This window comes from Centrocercus urophasianus, unplaced genomic scaffold (assembly GCF_019232065.1).
Source record: "Centrocercus urophasianus isolate 14NV4802_14NV808 unplaced genomic scaffold, USGS_Curo_1.0 seq_11, whole genome shotgun sequence".
NCBI lineage: Eukaryota > Metazoa > Chordata > Aves > Galliformes > Phasianidae > Centrocercus > Centrocercus urophasianus.
The window spans coordinates 76,308,403-76,330,080 of NW_024884253.1; the positions used below are offsets into that span (position 1 = coordinate 76,308,403).

The 21,678-nt window shown below is 37.0% G+C and overlaps 1 protein-coding gene across 2 annotated transcripts in view; it reads right to left on the bottom strand.

Annotated features, from left to right (window-relative positions):
- DROSHA (drosha ribonuclease III) overlaps nucleotides 1–21,678 on the bottom strand; it is a 67,389-nt gene that overhangs the window by 31,194 nt on the left and 14,517 nt on the right. For both annotated transcript variants that reach the window (XM_042839914.1, XM_042839913.1), the window contains 9 exons: nucleotides 20,840–20,926; nucleotides 20,648–20,734; nucleotides 17,846–17,917; nucleotides 16,300–16,381; nucleotides 14,974–15,048; nucleotides 11,024–11,193; nucleotides 5,968–6,092; nucleotides 3,286–3,385; nucleotides 297–404 (listed from right to left, as the gene is read on the bottom strand). In XM_042839914.1, coding sequence (XP_042695848.1) covers nucleotides 297–404; nucleotides 3,286–3,385; nucleotides 5,968–6,092; nucleotides 11,024–11,193; nucleotides 14,974–15,048; nucleotides 16,300–16,381; nucleotides 17,846–17,917; nucleotides 20,648–20,734; nucleotides 20,840–20,926 — 906 coding nt within the window. The remainder of the gene's footprint in view (nucleotides 1–296; nucleotides 405–3,285; nucleotides 3,386–5,967; nucleotides 6,093–11,023; nucleotides 11,194–14,973; nucleotides 15,049–16,299; nucleotides 16,382–17,845; nucleotides 17,918–20,647; nucleotides 20,735–20,839; nucleotides 20,927–21,678) is intronic.

A 21,678-nucleotide genomic window follows, 5' to 3' on the forward strand; every position in this document is an offset into this window, starting at 1 on the left:
ATTTCAGACTTCCAAGTCTTAAACTGGCCACTCTTGCAACCCCCCTACACCACTTTCTGCTTCATGTCACTCAAAAGCAGCAAGCCTCTGCTAGAAAATTAAACCTATAAAATAGCTTTTTATAAGGAAAGGAAAGGAGGCTAGAATAGTTCCCTAAAGCAACAAACCATGTTGAGGCAAAAGTAGTAACTTCCAGTGGTTGGTTCCTCAGCATATAATCATAACAAACTCTTACACAAAGTAAGTGGCAGCTATCAAGAAAAACAACACATCAGGCATCTCTACAATCCAGTCACCTGGCAGACATCAGAGCGTATTCCTGTTTTCCAGAATCCCTGGCTGCTCAACTCGACAGTCACTTCACGTCTCATTGTGTTCTTCTGCCGGATTTTCTGCAGTGCTTCCTGGACAGGAAGAAAATAGAGTTCTTGCAAAGAACTTTCTACAGCAAAGCAACATTAAAGAACGCATATACATTCACAATATTTGAAGTTCACTTTTGACAAACAGTTTCTAAAACTAGTCCAAACCTTGTAACTGCCAGCCACAGACTGTGGTGGATGTGCCTGAGAATAGCACAGATAGAGGATTTTGTTAGAGTGAGTGAGAAAGAAGATGACTACAGTTTTTCTTGTAGATAACAAAACAAACCAGTTCTACTTGTACATTCAGAATGATGCATACACAAGCAAGTTAAGATCCTTATAATGAAAACAATCCCTTAATTCAAGTCTACATCCATATATATTTCTAGTTAGAAGCATTCAGTAGGAATAAGGTAATCAATAAATTGAGTAAAAGAAACATCTTGTTAAAGAATGCCAGCTACTACAGAACAGTTCCTGTTCACTACTGTCAGTATCACCAGTTTGGGAAATTGATTAGCATTCACTGATCCTGGAGCCTATTACAATCTTCCAATACTACTACAACGAAAGAACTAAAATTTTTAAAATCTGCTTTGCTTTGACCACAGTTTGTTCAGTGTTGTGTCAACAGTGGTTTTGTCTGTATACACCATGAAGTGGATGCTTGGCTTCCTTGACAGAACCATTTTTAAGAAGCACTTTCTGTAAAAATGGATGAAAGAAAAATAGCTGAAATAAATCACCTCCAGATCAGGATCTCCTCTTTGTAATATTACCAAGTCTCTGGAGTATGGAAGCTCTTCACACAGCACGCACTTAAGTAAAGTCTTCTTTTCCTCTTTAGCATACAAAATTTCTCAAAGCTGCAATCCATCCTCCTTCTCCTCCTTTTCCCTGCAGAGCACCTGCTCAAAGCCATCTATTCTCAATTCCCAGTCTGAAGCCCGTGAGCATCTCTGGGCAGGAACGGCTCTGCTTCTACTCCTCAGAGACCCATGGAATGGCTCCAAGAGGCACATTTATCCAGACAGCTTCATCAAAGATATTTCTAGACAGAACTGAGATGTCTAGAATAGGAGGCTAGTTACCCTTTCATAATCAATGAGGGATGATAAACTGCTTCAAAAAATGCATTTCTCTCTCCACTAACTTCAAAGCAAGCCTTAGAGTCTCAACTTATGCTCCTACTGTAAGTACTAGAAGGTAGGGATAAAGCTTCTAAGCACCATCTTATCACAAATAACATCATGCAATCACATGCAGTGATGAGGGCAAAGGGAAGACAAGTGCCTACATTACTTCAACCCCTTGAGCATCACCTACAACTTGCCTTTCAAGACTGTGCCATTGGGTGTTCTCCAATAGGTGCTGCAGTGCTTGCTGTACTTTCAGACTGACTATTTCAGGAGCACTCCAGCATTATTCATAATACGCGACTATCCTTAAAAGCATTGGTACAATTTAGGTGCAGCCCTACAGCTCCTACCACTGCTCTCATGTTTATTGACACCCAATTGGCAAAATGTATTATTTATCCTCACATGAAGCTCCTGCTTCAGCCCCACACATCTATCTGATTGCAGACAACTACTTGAGAAATCAGTCATCCTAGAGGGTAGTCTACAGACACAGACCATAACACCATACAGTCAGTGATAAACACCAAAAGAAGCATTTTATCTTCTGAAGCTAAATTATCACCCCCCTACAACGAATCTACTACAATTTTATGTATAAGTCATTCATTAACCCCTAACAAAAAGATGCCCATAACACAACAATCTCCCTTTCACTTGCTCTTCTCTGAGAGGGGAAAGCTGTAGCAAAGATAATTCTATCTTCTATAGGGTCAAGACCAATTTCTCCTTAAAATTTTTGCCACTGCTGAGTTTCAAATCCCGAGTGGTTCTTCTCCCCCACATTTACAGGGAAGGAAGCTAAGGACTTACTTAGTACCCGTATAAAGTAAATGTTAACCCAGTCTTCCTCACGCAACAGCGTAGTACAGGCATACTGTCAAATATACCAAACAGCTTCCACATCCACAGCATTATCAAACTAAAGATAATTAAAATAAAAAAGCTTTTTAATAAATAAAACCACGACAGCAGTTAATTCCATCATCTACCAAAGAAGTTCATTTCTCCCCCAACAGATTTTTTAAGTCAGTCAGTCAATTATGAGTGCCTGGTAGAGAAACCATCAGATAAATCAAAGATCGTAGTCCATGATCTTAAGTGATGGATGCCTTAGGACAGATTACTTTAGTCTCTCTTTGGTTGACTATTACTCTAATTTTAATTCCCTATTGGCTGAGAATATACACTTAAGAATTGTTTATTTCTCAGTGCACTGAGGAGAAAAATGAAAAAGACAAAAACTCAAAACACACCTCATTTGTCATTAAGTTCTACTGAAAATAAGAGCCATCAGATTATTCCAATTTTTTTTGGTTTTTTTTTAGATGTTCTATTACTTGAAGATCTTAAGGAATTCACTAAGACTGCCTATTAAATTTGGGCTTAAAACTATGCACAACCATGGCAGTTTCTAATCTCAAAAGAGAAATGTTTAAAATTATGAGACACTTAAAAGAGCATTCTGAAATGAAAAGTCCCTCTCTATGCTAATTCCTGAAACCACTAAAGGCAAGGGTTATAAAGAAGTTATGGTTCCACAAGGATCATTTTCTGTAATTGGTTAAAACTTGCAGTAGTCTGGGAGTTGAAAAAAAGAAAAAAAAAAAAAAAATCCATTCACTAGCAAGCAAGGATAAAAATAAAATCTGTATTAACAGCCCGAAAAGAAAACCTTTTGTGAAGGATTTCTATTGTTTCCATAAAAAGGGCAGTCACACAGCTTTACTCCATCCTGAATTACCATACTCAATTATCAGACACAGGAAGGCCCAGCATACCTCTCTCTGTGATAATTTCTGTTTATCAGCTTGTTTGACTTTGGGACTGTTAGCTAGCAGGTGACGCAGTTTCACATAACTCTTCCACAGTTTTTGATATCTGAAGGACAAAAACAGAAAACAAGTATTTTAGTCAGTACAGTAGAAGCCTCTTGTAGTTTGGCCTTCTGAACTAAAATACACAGATCTATGGCATCATTTTGCTCCAGAAAAATCTCAATGCATTTTCCAAGAAAGGTGGCAGTGCCTCTGCAGTTGCTAGAGTGACACGATCACAACAGCAGTGTGCACTGTGAGGTGAACTGCAAAGCTCAGGGCAGAAGACAAAGTCTCAGATACCCACCCACCCTCACTGAAGGACACTCTGCTCACTGAAAAGACTTTCCTACAGTGTGACATCTCAATTCATGCAGGTGAAGGTTCCCTCTTCACTTCCTATCACTCACTGAAAAGCAGTTACATTTTGCAAGGTGTCTGCCATTACATCGGCTGAAACATTCCAATGAAGTGCACAACAAAAAGGTCTACCAGCTGTGAGTTGCACACATTTATTTTATGACAGTGAAGTTTTATTCCCTGTGAAAACTGAAAGCCAAGTTTTCTATGGCTACCATATATGTATTTGCAATACTTTCTAGTTTTATCCAAACACCTTGCCTGTTCATCATTCAGCAACATCTAATTACACATATATTTATATAACAGCTCATCTGTAGAAGCCCTCTAATAACCTAACACTGATTTTCACAAACTAAGATGAGGATATTTCAGCCTCAAAATGAACTTGACATTTTGATGTACAACATACGTTTTACTACTAATATGGGCAGAAACAACTGTGTCATTGCACTTACTTTTGAGAAATAATGAACTGATGACAATATGAAAAAGTAACAAAAATTCTGTATTAGAATGTCACAAAAAACATACTATGGGAAATTCTTTTCTGAGCATTATATATTTCACACATACACCAGAGTTAAGGCTGAGATTTATCATGACACAACTTTGTTACTTTGATTAAAGAAGCACATCAAAATTCTCCAGACAGGTCTAGTGAGGGGAAAAAAAAAACCTTAAAATTTCTGTGGCCTTTCCTTTTAAGAAAGTCAAAATACAAGATGCTGGAAAAGTAATTTATGTGATATTCTAATATTTTCCATTAAGAAATTCAGCATCAAAACAGAGATAGGTTGCACATTCTCATTTAATTTTCTCATAGGTTAAAAAAAATAAAAATTAAAATAAATCAAGAAATTAAGAAATTATAAGTTATACCCATAGTTAAAGAGAAAGTATGTTGTTGTTTAGATAAGCACTCACTCTCCCCACTCCTGTGACTTATCTGGTGTTAACACGCAGGTTTAATTTCACATATCGTTTTTTCCTCATTATCAACATATCAAAGCTAATTAAAAGATGTCAACAGCATGCAGAATTTAGCAATATCTATTATATTGCTAAGTTAGAATCCTTTCAGATTAATGTGGTATTTTCCTCATATAAATGGAAAAACACTGAAATAAACATCTGCTGGTGATTTAGAACTATTCCAGATATTAAATCTAAAATTCTCTGAGTTCTAGAATAACACATGTCATACATTCACATGAGTGTCTAGGCCTCAAAAGTGCAAGTGAAATTCAATGTCATTAAGTGACACTGGAAGAAAATCAAGAGGAAAATGACAATCTTAACCATACTTGCACAAGAGATAGGCTCTGTATTTTCTGTCACGAGTCAGAAAAAAAAAATATCTGTGAATTATTGGAGAAATTCCCTGAAATTGTCAAATTGTCACCAAAAAAAAATTGTGAACAAAACCCAGAAAGCACTTCTACACCACTACACAAATCTAGAGTGAGACAATTATCTGCTATGTCTGAACTTCTAGTTTCTTCTCCACTCCTTCACTTATGTTCATATCTCTAAAGAGAAAGAAAAAGATACAGGCAAAATTACCATGGATGCAAAAGCTTTAAAAATAGTAGACTAAACTTTGCAAGTCATAAAAAGAGACAACGAAGAAGAAAACGACAAGGTGCAGAGAAACCAAATTCCATGAAGAAAGTAAAAATGAAATGGATACATTACACATTACTAAACGTAAGAGCTGAAGAGCATCTAATTAAGTCAAATAGCTGCTCTGAAACAAAAGAAATCAGTCATTTTTAATATAATGCGCAACAGAACAGTTATTACAGTATTTCCCTGTCAGTAGACTAAAAAGGTTCAAGCAGCAATTTGAGAAATTTAGTGAAGATAGATTCACTCAGGGCTGTTAAACAAAAATCCATATTCTACACTGCCTGGAGAATGGTTTTCCCCTTCTCCTGTTACAATAGTCTCCCTAAAATAATAAATAAATAAATAAATAAATAAATAAATAAATAAATAAATAAATAAATAAATAAAGAGAACTGGCTGCTCAAGGAAATAAAACAGAGCTACAGGAACCTTTGGTCTCACCTAGAAGAGTTATGCTCTGGATAAGAAGTTTGCTATTGCACATGCATCAGAAGTTCTTGAAGTAAACGAGAAAAAGTTGTATCTCATTCTCAAATTTACAAAAGCTACTATTCTATGCCATAAGCATTATGCCTTATGTCAGATTGATAAGCATTTTTAAGTCATAGGTAACACTGAGTTTCTGAGCAGAAGATAGGAAGAAAAGCATCTTACTGAGGATCTCCAGCATAGCTGAGTTGAGCAGGTCGTATCCCAAAGTGGACAATAATGGGGAAAGTAATTACATCAGGATTGAATTGTTCACGGTCCAGTTGATCAATACGAACTGAGCTGGGTTTCTAGGAGAAAAACAAAATATACCTGATTGACAACAGCTCTATGGAAATTTTTTTTGTCTCCAGCCCACATTGTCCAGGCACTATGAAATAACAATATTTAAGCTTATTAAAATACACATAAAAATAATCCTTTATATAATACTCACTATTTTTCAAAGGCAATGATTGAAATAAAGTTAATTGACTTAGCTCTCTCAGAGAAAAAAGAGAAGTCTATCTTCATTTTGAAAGTTAAGAAATGTACAGTTTGATCACTTCTGAGAACCCAATGCAGCTTTCTTTGGTTGAGCATCTGGACTAGAATTCTGGCCTCCAAGCTCCCACATGCCTGATAACTTCACTAAGATTAGGTCACTTCACTAATTTTAGTTCTCTTCCTGATTTCCCAGCGTAAGCAAAGTCATTATTAGATCCATTCAATCACACAGACTGAACAGCATAAGAAAAATTTAAAGTGGAATGCTAGATTGATTCATACAATGAGGAATATGGTTTTCTATAATGAGAAGACTGCCATCCTTCTTATGCTTCAAAACATACATTTTTCTATAGTTAAAAAGGATAATGTAAAAGGAAGTGATTCTCATTTCACCTTTAAGAATGCAGAAAGAGTAATTACATGTCATCGCAGAAGACATTCTGCTTACAGAGCTCTTGATAACTTATCTAGCATTTAAAAAACTCTGTTGAAGTTGCAGTTTGTCTCCAAGTAAATATTTTTCCCCATTACCTTCCAACCTGCTTTGTTATATGCCTGTTTACTCCCTACTTCACAAATCAGCTGTTTGAGGCCAATATTTTCTGCTTGTCTAAGCTTTCAGAAAAAGGACATTACTTCTAGTTACCTGCATCTCAAAACTTCTAATTGAGCATCGTGAACTTCTAAAAAATGAATTTCAGAATTACAGAAACAGCTCCCATCATACTCTTCACAAAATAGTAAGAAGTGCATCAAGAACAAAGCTTTCACCCTTCAAACCACCTTCGGAGAACTGTTTGCAGGAATCATTTTCTGCATGGATAAGCAAAGCCAATTCTAGAAATAAAGGCAAACCTCCTCAGGTGGCAAAAGTTCCAATCTATTCTAGAAAAAATGATTACCTAAAACTTGGGACTTGCAGATAGAGAAACATTTACCAAGGGAAAAATGCTTATCAGCTTCCTTTTGGATACGATGACAGAAAATAGCTGCCCTCTCAAAAACTAAGTTACTCCGCTGATGCTAGCAAATTTTAAACAAAGAGGAATAAAGGTTTTTCTCACAGCACTTCCAATAGGAGGAACAGGGCAGCAAAACCTAATGAAAAACACATAATGAAAAGAGGATTTTTAACAGACATAAAGAAGTTCTCTTAGCCAGAACTTAAATTCTTGAAGTTTAAGTGTGTCTAGTGTTGTGGGCTTTTCTTTTCCAGAGTTGAATTGAAAAGATTTGGGTGATGTGGATTAGCGTTAATCTTCAGAGAAGTTGCTCGTTTTTCTTCCTCTTAACGGTAAAAAAGTGAAACTTTTTCTTTTTCCCCTCCTTTTTTCTACTTGTTTTTTAAAAGATATGGTTTTACTTCACAGCAACACCTCTGAGAATCAAAAAGACAGTATTATTAACAGAACACGTCAACAATAATTATACTATGTACACTGACTAAAAAACACTGCATTAAGGTACAATACAATGCTTTTATATTGAAATACTTCACATTTTACACATGTACAGACAAGTAACCTAATCCTCAAAAGTAAATGTGAAGAGATTTCAACACATCTGTTGCAGGGTGCACACCTGTAGCAAGCTCTGTGTGTAAAACATTGTGGGCTCAGGACCACTTAAATCAAGCTATTTTAAACTATCATAGAATCATAGAATCATTTGAGTTGGAAGGGACCCTTAAAGGCCATCTAGTCCAACTCCCCTGCAATGAACAGGGACACCTACAGTGAGATCAAGTTGCTCAGAGCCCTGTCCAGCCTGTCCTTGAGTGTCTCCAGGGATGGGGCATCCACTACCTCTGGGCAACCTGCTCCAGTGCCTCACCACCCTTACTGTACAAAAAATTCTTCCTTATATCCAATATAAATCTCCCACTTTTAGTTTGAAACCATTTCCCTTTATGCTATCACAACACACCCTTCTAGAGTCTGTCTCCTTTTTGATACTGAAAGGCCACAATTAGGTCTCCCTAGAGTCTTCTCCTGGCTGAACAGCCCCAGCTCTCTCAGCCTGTCCTTGTAGAAGTGTTCCATCCCTTGAATCACTTTGGTGGCCCTCCTCTGGATGCACTCCAACAAGAGCCATTCAATTATGCAGTTGTTAATATGTTCTTAACTACTAGGACAGAAGAACTTATATCTTGATCACAATTGTTGCTTCAAAATGGTGAAGGTTATGAGAGGTATAACCACTCTGTGTGCCCCATCACTCCCAGATTACGATGAACACCAGCTTACCTATGGTACTGTATAAGCAGCATCAAAGAAATACACAGTATAAAGTGCGTAGCAGCAAACAGGACATAAGCAAATTAGATGTTTTTTGTCCAGATGTTTATCCCTCCCTTCTTTAAAAAGGGCTGTCAGAGAGCACTTAATAATCACATTCAGAATCCTGTTTTTAACATCTCCCCCAAACCCAAGAAAATGTAACAGAACAGTGCCCCATTATCTTTGTTTCCTATTGCAAACCTCATCAGTCAAAGCTTTGCTCATAGCAGAAGGCAAGGTTGGGACTGCATGCAGATGTAGCACAAAAGCATGTTACAAATATATGGATTTGTACTGGCACAAAAAGCAGCAGCATTTTGAAAAGAATGAAGTATTTAAAAGGATTAAAATCTGAAACTTTAAATCTCTTATAAAAATTCTTCACTGAACTAATGAAACACGATGAATAAATTAAAAAGTTATAAATACAGCTGAACTATTGTTAGTGGTTAAGTGGGACATATGCCTATCAATTTTTTTCCCCTCTAACATGCATAAGATTCACTTCACATTTTATAGAAAAATTGGATCTGTTCAAAAGAGAAATTACTTCTGAAGTGACATTGTGGAAGAAAGCAGCAAAATAAAATTTAGTGTTTTTACTTTGTTGTGTCAAGTGGATAAAATTGAATTGAAAAGCTGTCATTTTCTAAAAGTTTCACATTGTCTCTCTAATAGAACTGTTTTATCTTCTAGCCCTATAAAATGCACAGAAAATATTTTAAACCCCATTTTTCACTTACTTTCATATTCAACTGAATATATGGCAATGAAAAAAAAATTCACAAACTAAGAAAAATATCATCACGTTTGTCTCCAGATACAAGTATGTACTAAGGATGGCATTATAACATGACAACTTTTCAAAGTGTTGCAGATTTCTTTTATGTTTACGTATTTTGAGGCCCGTGTATCTTTGAGAACACTTTGTAGAATAGAAAGTTTGTCAGTAAAAATCACACAAAACCTCAGAATTAACACTGCCACTCAAAACGTGTTGCCTTGTGCACAAAGACATTTGCAGTTCTTTGAGGGATGCCACAAAGGAGTGCATATGCATACCCTCATGTTAAAGACCACCAAGTTTTCAGCTAGCTGAAGTCAGTGTACCTTTGGCAAAAATTAAATTTGTGAGTGCCATTCAAATGCTGATGACTACACACTACCGAACAATTTGTGTCACATAAACCACTGGCAAAATTAAGTTAAGCAATTAAGGCTAACAATTTCTATTATAAGAGTCTACCTTAGTTTTAACCACCTCATGTAGAATTTTCCACACTGAGAGTTCACATGTACTCTGTATTTCACGTTCCCACACATGGCCTTATTTTCCTTTTGGTGTAGGAAGTTTTACTCAGAACAAAAACACTGAATGAAATCAAGGGAAAAAGAAATTAATCTGACAAGTTATGATTAACTAATTTACTACATGTAATACTACCATATTTAAAAATAGGAGTTTGAGATACCTATCTAGAAAGGTGACATGGCTTCAGTTTGGGGAGAGGTTCTTTAATTAAATTCCCCTTTAGGCAAGATTACACCACAATTTTTTTTTTATGAAGAAGCTGAGAAGTTGTGTAATAGTTAAAAGTAGAAAATGAAGTTGGAGGAAGAAAGGTCTTGTAACAGAGAAAGCTGCACAAAACTCCAAACTGAGGTCCAAAACGTGCTGCTATTACCGAGATACCATCTCTGTGACACTGGCCAAACCACGTGGACAGAATTTTGCAGCTTTTTGGAGGCACTTTTTCATCTTTCACACAATTCTTAAGTGTGAAATTCAGAAAAAAAAATCTCCACATACGCTGAAAGAAGCCAAGAATTAATGCTCTAAATACTAACTGTTCCAAAAATTATAAAACAATATTGGTTTCAAGTTGGATACTGGATATGTGACACTGGATGCATGTATTCATTTATGTACATAAAATTCTTCAGTGTGAGCAACAGCAGTTTGAGAAATGTTGTGGGGAAAAGATACCTCACAGAAAGGCAGAACATTCTCTATATTCAGGGCAGAATCTATAGAGAGCACGTTACATAGAGGTAGAGTGTCAAAAGAGAAACATGAAATAGCATAGCAAATAATTACTAATTCTCTGGTTGTATGTCAGTGAAAATAGAATAAGATCACGTACATAAAGACCATCAGAAAAAACATGATTGCAGAGGAGCAAATAACATTTTCCTCTACTTAAAATACAGCCATTCCTTTCAATGTGCACATTGAAACCATGCTTCTCCGGAAATCTGCCCTTGGATAGGACAGCAGAAGATAAAACTAAAACTCTTTCCAGGGTTGGAATAATGCAATAAACTGTTCCTATAGCAATCTGCAACTGTCTCTGATCATCTTCACCCTCTGCAATTCAGACTCCAAAAGATTCTCCGAAACAAGATATGTACATGCTATTGAGTTATTAATTTGTTTTAATTATTTGTTCTACCATGCCAGGGCTGGTAACGATCATCCCTTTGCATTCCTCTGCATATTTCTGCCATTCCAGCTCTTCCCACTGAAGCATGTTGGCAATCTCTTCTTCAGGCACCAAAGCTTTATTGCATCGTAACAAGTAGAGAAGAATCTGATGCATCGACAATACTTCCTTCCCTCCATCTTAAAAACATAATAAACAAAATGCATTTCAGATATTCACTCCTAAAGCACAAGGAAAATACGCAGCACATAAAATATTCAGATGAGCATAATAAAATGCAAAATGTTTAAGCAACTTGACAAATAAGGAAGCAAATGTTTTACTGATGAATAGCGCACATACATAAAACATACTTCTTTGCTAAACTGGAAGCAATAATGGTAACAGTAGCAAGAAAAATAGTTTCATAGTTCTGTAATGCTGAGGTTTCTAACTTGCCTGAAAAATTTCTAAATGAGTAGGCAGAACAAATCAGTTACGCAGTCCGGTTACGCCTTCCTTTTCACATTTCTACCATTCCTTTCACAACAGAAGTTAAAAAGCCTTTAGGCGCCCAAGCAGCTTTTTAAGGACCACTCAAGATTTTACAGGATACTTCTGGATGAATGTGGTAAGTTACCCTTGCATTTTGAATTCATCTGCGGTGCTTACATGCTGCACCTGCAGTAATGAAGACTAAAGAGCCTCGTGCTGTCTTCTGTCACTAAATGAATTGAGAGCATGTGAAAACTGCTAAATACTTCCGAGACCTCTGGAAATACACACAGCAAAGACTTCTTGCAGGGAATTAAGGCAGTGTAATAAACATCTGATCAGTTCCAGGGAGCCAGTCAACATACAAACAGCAAAAGATGAGTGACAGTCCTGACAAAATACCACTCAGAAGACACTGACTATTCAAATTCAGTATGTCTGCTCATCTGAGTAAGAATACGGATATGTTGCTACAGTGCTTTAACTCTGAAGGAGGAAGTCAGAGAGATTTGTGCCAGCAATAGAGAGTTTATCTACAGTTATAGAGGAATCTTTTCATCAGTTTCATCCCCGACAGAAGTAAAAACGTCCATCTCCCTTCCAAGAGAGCCATGGAGTACACACTCTATCACGAAATACACAATAAGGAACAGAGAAAAAGTAAAGCCTTCAAGTGGTATGAAGGATAATGCCACAGCATAGGGAACATGACCCCAGCACGCGTAGAGAGTCTCGCAGAATCTCAGTGTCACAGCAGTGCCGCCTTTCACAAGACACTTGAGGAAACAAACACTTCTTTTCCAGCTGGGATTGCAGCACTACTCGGTAACAGGAAAGATGTAAGGGAATAACGCAACTCAGCCTCCTAAAACAATTAACCTCATTCAGCAATTTACCACGACAGCCCAAAGGACCAACTGGACCCTGGAACGCACCAGGTCCAGCACTGCCACCAGGCAAGGGGAGAGGTTGTCCCACTGCGCTCTGTGGCTGCACCTCCAGCGCTGAGGGCAGGTTTGGGTGTCACAGTATAAGAAGAACGTGTAAACTGTTAGAGCGTGCAAAGGAGGTGGGGGTTACAGAAATGGTAAAAGGTCTGGAGGGCAAGCTGTGTGAGGAGCAGCTGAGGTCCCTGGGTTTGCTCAGTGCAGAGCAGAGGAGCTGAGGGGAGGCCTCATGGTGGCTGCAGCTCCTCACAGGGAGCAGAGGGGCAGCACTGAGCTCTGCTCTCTGTGACAGCAACAGGGCCCGAGGGGCTGCATGGGCTGCATCAGGTTGGGGGTTAGGAAAAAGTTCTTCAGAATGGTGGGCATCCAACAGGCTGTCCAGGGCAGTGGGTATGACATAGAGTTCATAGATTTCAAAAAGCACCAAGAGAGAATATAAAATGGGGAAAACTAACCCCAAAGTTCAATGGAAACAGAAAATACTTCTGAAGAGTTAGAGACATTTTAAAAGTTACTTTTCCCTTCAAATTAAAGAGGAATTCTATTTGAAAGATTTTTGGCTTTGTCAACTGGTTCAGACTGCTCTGCAAGAAGCACACCACATTCAACTTCTGAAACAATGCACAGCCTTAAATACTAAAGATTCTACAGGAAGGGCACAAGTTGTAGCCATTTGCTACAGAACAGTTCAGAGACTGGACCTCTTGAGTCAAAACATGCCATAACTGGAAACTTATAATAGTTTTACAGCGTTTCATTCTTTAATACATTTTCCATCATTACAATACAGCAACTATTCTGCATGCCATGCATCTCTGGCATTCAGCAAACCTGACATGATTCACTCAAAGCTACTCTCGAGATCTGTCTCTGTAAGTATCAAAACACTGAAAACGCGGGCTGTGAGACAGGTTGCTCAGAGAAGCTGTGGACGTGTTTGAGGGCAGGCTGAATGGGTTCCTAGGCAGCCTGATCTACCCACAGCAGGGGGGTTGGAACTAGATGATCTTTAAGGTCCCTTCCAACCTAAGTTACTCAATGATTCTATGAAAATTTGACATCCTAAACCTTGAATTTTCAGACCATGGTAGGAAAATAAGAAAGAAAAGTAGAAAGAATGAGAAATCAATTGATTTCTGTCTTTAAAGAAGCAGTTGATGGATCCATGGGGATCTGTTGCAACTGTGTATCTTCTTTTAATAGACAGAAATAATGTTTTGCAACAGTATCTGAAGGACATGAATTCCCACTCTGGAGAATAAAAAAAAATGTATACGTAATTAGAAATTTATCATCATAAAGATGCTAGAAACAAACTATATATGCAGAAATAGCAAGAAAAAGCCATCTTTATAGAGTTAGAGAACTGGGAGTGTTAGAAGAGAAGCACAAAGGAATACGTGTGAGACAGACTAATCTCTTCCTGCCAATAAATCTAACAACACAGGAAGAGGTGACTTCCTAACTAAAGCTAAACAAACCAGAATATAAAAACTCCAAAGTAACTGGAAAACACCCTCAAGCTACACAGTCCAGGAAGGTCAAACTTGCTCTCATTTTGTGATGAGGTCAAGTTAATCAGCCACATGTGGCTTGATAGCTTATTTTGTAAATTGCTTCAGTAGAACCAAATCAATGTTTGCTAGCAAGCCGCACAGCTCAGCTTCTGACTGAACAGTGTTGTGTATTCAGGAAGGAACAACAATTAGAAATACAGTCATCTAGCCTTCAGTACTCTCCACAGTAGTGAGCCAAACCTCATTTAGCTCCAGCTATAATTAATATAACAACTAAGTTTCCAAAACCCAAAGCAGAGAACACCTTCAGGCCACAGCTTTCTTGATGAAGTCCGTTTCACATCTAATCTGTGCTCTCAGTCCAGCAGCTGAGCACATCTTCCTTTCCACGCAACCCTTTCAGAACAATCATCAGGCAGCATCTCAGCAGGACACATTTTCAATGGAGACATGACATTTATATCAACTTGAAGTCTGTTCTACTATCTTAGGATGTGTTAAATGCTTTTGTAAGCTGTTCACTCAAACTGAGCACAGCTCTCTGCACTCAAGCTTGTCCTTGGCTGGCAGGCTAGGGCTGAATTGTACTACAATGGTGTTTTTCTTTCTTTCACTGTTTCTTGCAAGGGCTAAACTTACATTAGAGATAAAAGAAGAAAGCAGCAGAGCAACCTGTGCTCAGGGGTGACAATCTTGCGGATTCTCAAAACTGCACATCAATAATTTCTATGTAATCACATGGCACGATGAAATATGAAATTCAGTTTTATGTGTGAGAATAGACAACACTGCTCAAATCCCACAGCTCCATCACAGGACAAGTAAAGAATGACCCAACACTTCCTGCAGTTACCACACAACAGACAAAAGCTGAGGACGATACCTGGCCTGTCCATCAGAATTCTGGTGCTGAGTAAAGTACACAAGCTATCAGTGAGCAGGAAAGACTTCAGATGGAGACATCAGTTCTTCACAACTGAACTACCTGACCTGCAATGAGTTTAAGCTCTTATTACGTTACCTGGAAGAAATCTCACAAATCGCGGCATGAAGTGAAATCTGGGGCAGGAAACAGAATCATTTTCAAGTGAAGGACCTTAAATATAAAGGGAAAAAAAAATATGGAGAATTTATGAATAGCAGCATATTTCCAAAAGAAGAAAAAAGAAGGAAATCCTGTCCCATATAAAGTCAGTGACCAGTGATTACATTTGGCACTAATTTCATACAGAAGAGTAGCAAAAAGCATGCAACAGAAAAACAACTTTTAATAAATGCTTCCACGTAGACAATTTCAAAGGAAATTCAAGTAGCTTAAAAACTGAAGAATCTAAAAACCACAGTATTCTATTTAAAACTGCAAAGAAAAATGTCTTATAAATTTTATCCACTTCAGTTTCAGAGGCAAACCACCAGTATTTGATTAGTCCCTTCCAGTTAGTGGTTTGTTTGTTTGTTTTTTCCTGTTATAGTAATAAAAATAGTAAGGAAATTTCAAAAGACAGTATTTTCTGTTTTTTTTTTCTTTTTCCTTTCCTGTTTCATCATCCAAAGCCTTGCACAAAAATAAAAACAAAAACAGTAGGCACCTGCCATCAAAAAAAGCAATCAGAACCAGTGGTACAAAATAACATTAATATCTGAAGACATTTAGCCAAAAGTTACTACACAAAACGTATATTTGTGTGCTCCTCTGTTTAACTACAAGTGTACAGTATATCTCTATACAGAGAGGACAGGAAAATAGCTACACATGCTGAATTAAAATTCCTTTGAATTTCTCTTTGTTTTCTTTTAAACCAAGGGAAGGATCGTTCCTGAAATTCTCCTCTGCCATAGCCTTCACAGGAACACACATTTTCATCTCAGCAAGTTAAAAACATTGTGCTATAACTCACCCTTCTAAAGCTGTCTGCATGATACTGCTTTGTGAGCTGACTGTTGAGAAAAACTGCATGAATACTTGTTTTTTAGCTTGTAAAAACAGAGGATATTTTACCTGATGCCTTGTACATGACAATACTCTGCCCACAGTACTGTCTAATAACAAACAGTAAGTTCCATTACAACAGACAGTTTTTGGATTAAAGAAGAAATATAGTTTATCTGTAGGAAAATAATGCAAGATTTTTGTATTTTAATTGCTATAATCCCCACTAACAACCTCAATAAACTTCACCCTCTTAAAGAACAAAGTGCAAGATTGCTCCTCTCACTTAATACAGCATTTGACTATTATTTTGAGGCCACTCCCCAGCTTTTTATTAATGTTTAAAATATAAAAACATAGCAAAACAGAGGTCAACTTTCCAAGCTTTTTTTCTTTTCTTTTGGAAATAAAAGTTACCTTTAAGATTCCAGTCATACAGCTCCAGAATATCTTTGAATAGGTAAGAAGAGAACAGCTCAAGACCTTTCACACAAAAATTCTGTGGAATAAAAACAAACAGGTTTATGATTACATAATATTGTAATACAGACAATGCTACTACCATTGTCTTCGTATTTGTCAACTGCTAGAAATGAGGTTTTGGAAACAGCATTGATGCATCTTTAATCATTTACTGCAGCACAGTGGTCTAATCAGAAAAGCACTATTAGGAAAGCACCATAATGAAGATTCTGTATGTAATGCCTACATCCACCGTATAGGCAGAAATTACAAACATGGTAATCCACCACATATCTCAACACTTCCTCCTTAGTAAGCTCATATTTCTGAGAAACATTTTTAATATTCCCTTTTTCCTTCATGTTTATAATAAAAATTCAGAAGTTATCAGCTGTAGCATTATGATCACTTCTTCCATTACACCAAGACAGTTCAATATAAACAGAGGATTATGACCTTAAAAGGCAGTGGGAGGAAGGGGGGGAGAAAAAAGAACAAAAAAATCCAACTCTTGCTCATCAGACAGGGAAGCAGATCCTCCATAGCAAGGAGCTTTCAATCAGAAGTGACTTTACAAAGTCTTCCTGAACAAAAAAGACCAGATCAGATCAGGACAGGACAACATAAGTAATACATGTATGAAAATGGCCATAACTGCCAAGATGAACAACTCAATCTTTCACAACAATGCATCAGTAAAGATGGCTTTAAAGTAGGATTTAGCTACTGGGTGTCAGACCAGGAGTCCAAAAAGACAACACACCAGATTCAGTAACAAGAAACGACCTGTACTGATCACATCAGTCTTGCTGAGGAATTTCAGAGATCTTGCATATATTTCAGATGGTGCTAAACAACAAAAAAAGGAGATAACTAGAAAGAAAGATGCAACTATCAGACTAAAATACTGATCCTATCTTTGTAGTTAATATGCAGGGGTATTTCTGTACCTACATCTGCTGTTCTAATGCAATTTAATTCACAAACTGACTTTACCAGAGATAAATTTGTAATTAAAAAAAAAAAAACACAATAGATTAAGAACTGAATGTGCTTTGTTTGTATCCGCCAGAAACTTGTTTTGGCAACAGCTTATAGTAAGTACTGATAAGTGATACTTAGAGCTTCGTATTCAAGATTAATTTTCAGCTTGGCATTGACTCGTGGGTCTGGAAAACCAGCACCTCCACATACATTAGTTTTGTCATTTGTAAAAGAATGATAATGCCTAAGTTGGTTCACAGACAGAGTATCTGGCATAACTTACGTAACTTAAAATGAATAAAAGCACTTCTCACTATTTGATTTTAATATATGATAGCCTAGGTGGATGGATTTATGCTAGTACTTCTGAAAGAAAATTCTTTTTCAGACATTCTTTCAGAACATAGCCTGTCTCTTACCATCTTCTCTACAAGAAGGGATTGTGAAGAGTTTAATCCATTAACAATGTCAACAACTCTTAACCCACTCTGAATTTTTGACTAATTATCCTTCTTACCTCAGGCATCATCTCTTCAATGAAATGAATTGTGTAGTCAATGTTAAATCTGATTACTTTACACAGAGGAATCTGGAAGGAAAAGAGATTCAGCATGAAAAGCTACATAGTGACAAACGTACAGTTAATACAATTTTGTATGCAGGGGTATTACTGTCTGCTGAAAAGGGAACTTACTAAAACAGCTGCTTAGTGGGATCATACAAAGACAGGAAAGTAAGCATTTGCAAGAGAAATGCCAATTTTAACCTCCACCTTTGATTACACAGGGCTAAAGAATAGTAAAGTAAGATAAAATAATGCCATCTACTGGAGATAAAGGTTTCTTTAGAAAAAAAGCAAAGTTCAGTCAAAAGTTTCCACACCTGCTCTCACTTGTATATTTGGAAGTGAATTTATTTTTGGTGACACAACATGCCAGATAGATGCACTGACAGGAAAGCTGTTTTTAGTATGTCGACAATTCTGTTAGCTATACGATTCTAAAACACTGCTCCAAGTGATGAAAATACAATCCAGGAACTTTCAGGATAAATGTAAAAGATGTGCATAATTTCATTCAGTAAATAAATATTTCTACAAGTGAACTCACCTAATTAGTAAGATAAACACACAGTTCACTTCTTTGCCTACGCTGGCAAAGTCCACAAACTGCTGAAGGCTGTTCTGTGGCTGCTGATTTGTGCATCTTCTTGGATTTACATTTTTAAGCCAAAAAGCTACATTTCTAAAAAACTAAGATGCTTAATCCTGCTATCCACTGCCCTTGTGAGTGTAAGAGACAATCTCAATCGCTCATGAAAGCGAGAAAATTTATTTTGCACTGATATACATACAGAGATTCAAATAATGTGAGAGTTGCACTGGAATCAATGAACCTAGAGCCCAAGCATTCTACTTGCATTTTCTTGAAGCAAACTGTTAAACACTCACCTGTTTTGTCTACATACACCCTATGATGACAGAAGGATTTATACAAACATATATACAAACAACCAAATATAAAAACTGCATTAGATTTTATACAAAGATTTCAGCCACTAAATTATTAAATGTTGTAAATAGAATAGTAGAGAAAAAAAAAGAGTATTCTAGTTTCATCTAGAATGTGAGAGGGAAACCTGTCCCATTCAAATCAGTGATGCTTTAAAAAAAAATAAAAAAGTATAGAGGGAGTGTTTTCTTTTTAATACACAAGTTCAAACAGGATAAAATGTTCTCATACAGAGACTCAATAGCCTGAGTTGTTTTTTTTTCTTGCTCCCATGTAGAAAATGAATGCTTTGGAGAAATGACTATGGACAAGATCTCCATTAACTAGAATTTTGTTATGGCAGCTATACTGAAAGTTATGTGCACGAAAATCCTCTCATAGAGCCAGGTAATCTCAAAGGTAATCCAGGTAATCCAAAAGGTTCTATGCCTGTTTGAAACAAGAACAGGCTACAGTATCATGTTGTATTCCAGTCTGTAGAAAGGTAACCATTTGCTGCTGACCATTTCCCCCAATGGGAATGAGAAATTACTATGAGAAATTGCTATCTGATCCTTGCCTCAACACGTGTACTTCCCAATAAGAATCAGTTTAACATCTGCATTGCTTATGTCACACGAGAAGAGGTTTCCTTGTTTTTTGTTTGGTTTTTTTTTTTTTTTTTCCTAACACTTTGCATTCTTGTCACATAGCAGGCAGTGTATGATAAAGATAATGTGGCCTCTTTATCCTTTTAATAAGATAAAACAACATAACTGTTCCTATTTGCTCATTTGCAAAATGAAAATAAGGCCTTGGGCTAAATCTGTCTTGAACCCCAAGGCTGAGTAATGCTGCAGGGCAGGAGTGCAACACAGTGCTACCCCCCATTAGCTGACTACCACTGATTTGCAGAGCTCTTGTCAACAGCAGACCTTTCTACTCACCAGAGCTAAAGCATTGTCATATTCATAATATAAGCAAACTGTCAGTCAAAAATCCCTTTTTTTTTTCCCCCCCTCAGTGTCTCTTAATTCCAGTATTCTTAGATTGCAGTCCTGTATTGTGACCATTTTTGTACTGAGCTTTGACATGGATGGGGAAGGTAATAACAGGTATAAAAAACAAAGAAATAGTATCCCAGAGCATTTGAAAAAAATTCTTAAAATATCAAGATATAAAAAAAAAGGTACAGATATTTTTAATTATTTGTATATTATTTTGTTCTGATATGGTTTATACTGCAAGAGCAGAGTCGTCTGGTACCAAACCTTTTTTGTTGTTATATTTGCTTTCATCAATTGCCCTAAAAGCTTACAAATTTTAACAAGAAATCATAAAGAGTTCAGTCACTGAAGAAATCAAACAGATGTTAGAAAGCAATAGATATGCCTAAGAAATTTTTTTGAAGAAAGAAATCCTTTCAGAGAGGATATCTCAAAAAAAAAAAAAAAATCCAGTATCCATTTGTCACTAAGAGAAAAAGTTTTAATTGTTTTTTAAACAAACTTTTTCAATTTAACAAAGCTCCTCATCCAATTTAAAGCCAATTAACAGTTTTAGCAAGTTATTCCATGATTTTACACTTTCAAACTGCAAAATGTAAAAATATGACTGTGATGCACGTCACAGTCTCAGTCACAGTTTGAAGGCAATGCCTACCACCATTGCATAAGACAAAACCTGACACTCATCAGCACAAATGTTCTCTTCCCGTCTCCAATGCTGGCAAAAAGTTTGTAACACCCCTTGGAGTGAAGCTCTACTTCAGGGCAAAAATAGTTTGCCTTCCAGACAAATCCCACATACACTGCAAGGAGTATACTTACGTTTGTTAGTGGGGCATGTGAAAACATGGAGAATCCTTCAAATATATATTCGTGGTCATCATACTCAATAACAGTAGGTCTGTCTGTCTAAAAAGGTAAGCAAAAACAGCATGGAGTGAACAAGAAGCAGTACTACTTCCACTCCGAAAACAAAATTAGAGTTCTGGTTAGAATTATTTATAAAGGACTTACCAAGAAGTTTGTGGGAGGTGACACCGTAATTCGATAGTGGTACAGTCTTCCAGCATTGTTGGTCATGGGGCGACATGGTTTAATGGGCTTGAAGAAAGAGATAAGTAGAATTATGTGCAAAGCCAAGGCAAATTTAGATTAAAAGAGAGAATAAAGCATTTCTAATAGCCATGAAATATACACTAGGAAAAATTAAATAAAGAAGGTTGTCATAATTAAGGATTCCAGGAAAAGAGAAACTGGCTATATCTATATAGTCACTTCTAAAAATAGTTCTAGTGATATTCAAACCAAAGAAGTGAAAAACATTGCTGTAATTTTTTTATTTGCCATCTGACTCTTCATGTTTTCTACAAAGCAGTTAGCCATTTACACAGCAGACTGATTTCCTCTTTTATACTAAATTGTTTCAAGAAGCTGATTTTAAAACTTTACAGAAACAAACTTAGGCCATGCATAAGAGGATCCGAGTACATTATCAATAGACAAGTACTCACTCATCTGCTGGTGGTAAACCTGGGCCCTGAAGAGAAGGGTCCATCCCTGGCAAATGTAATTTTGCTCTGTCAGCTCATAACGCCTGCCTGTGAGAATGGTACTCTAGGAGGCAGCTCTCCTCTGCACTGAACTGCTGGGGACTTCCGACCTGCTCCAGCTTCTTCTGAAGCAGTCCAGTTTAAGACCTACAGATCTAAAAACCCCTTAGCAGTTTGACAAAACCCATTTCTCATGTCTGATGGGCTGCTATCAATCTGTGAAGATATGACTATCTGCAGGGAAAATACCTGTGACAAGAGGGGTGCTATACAAGACAGCCCTATAAAGTTGGCCTGCGACAC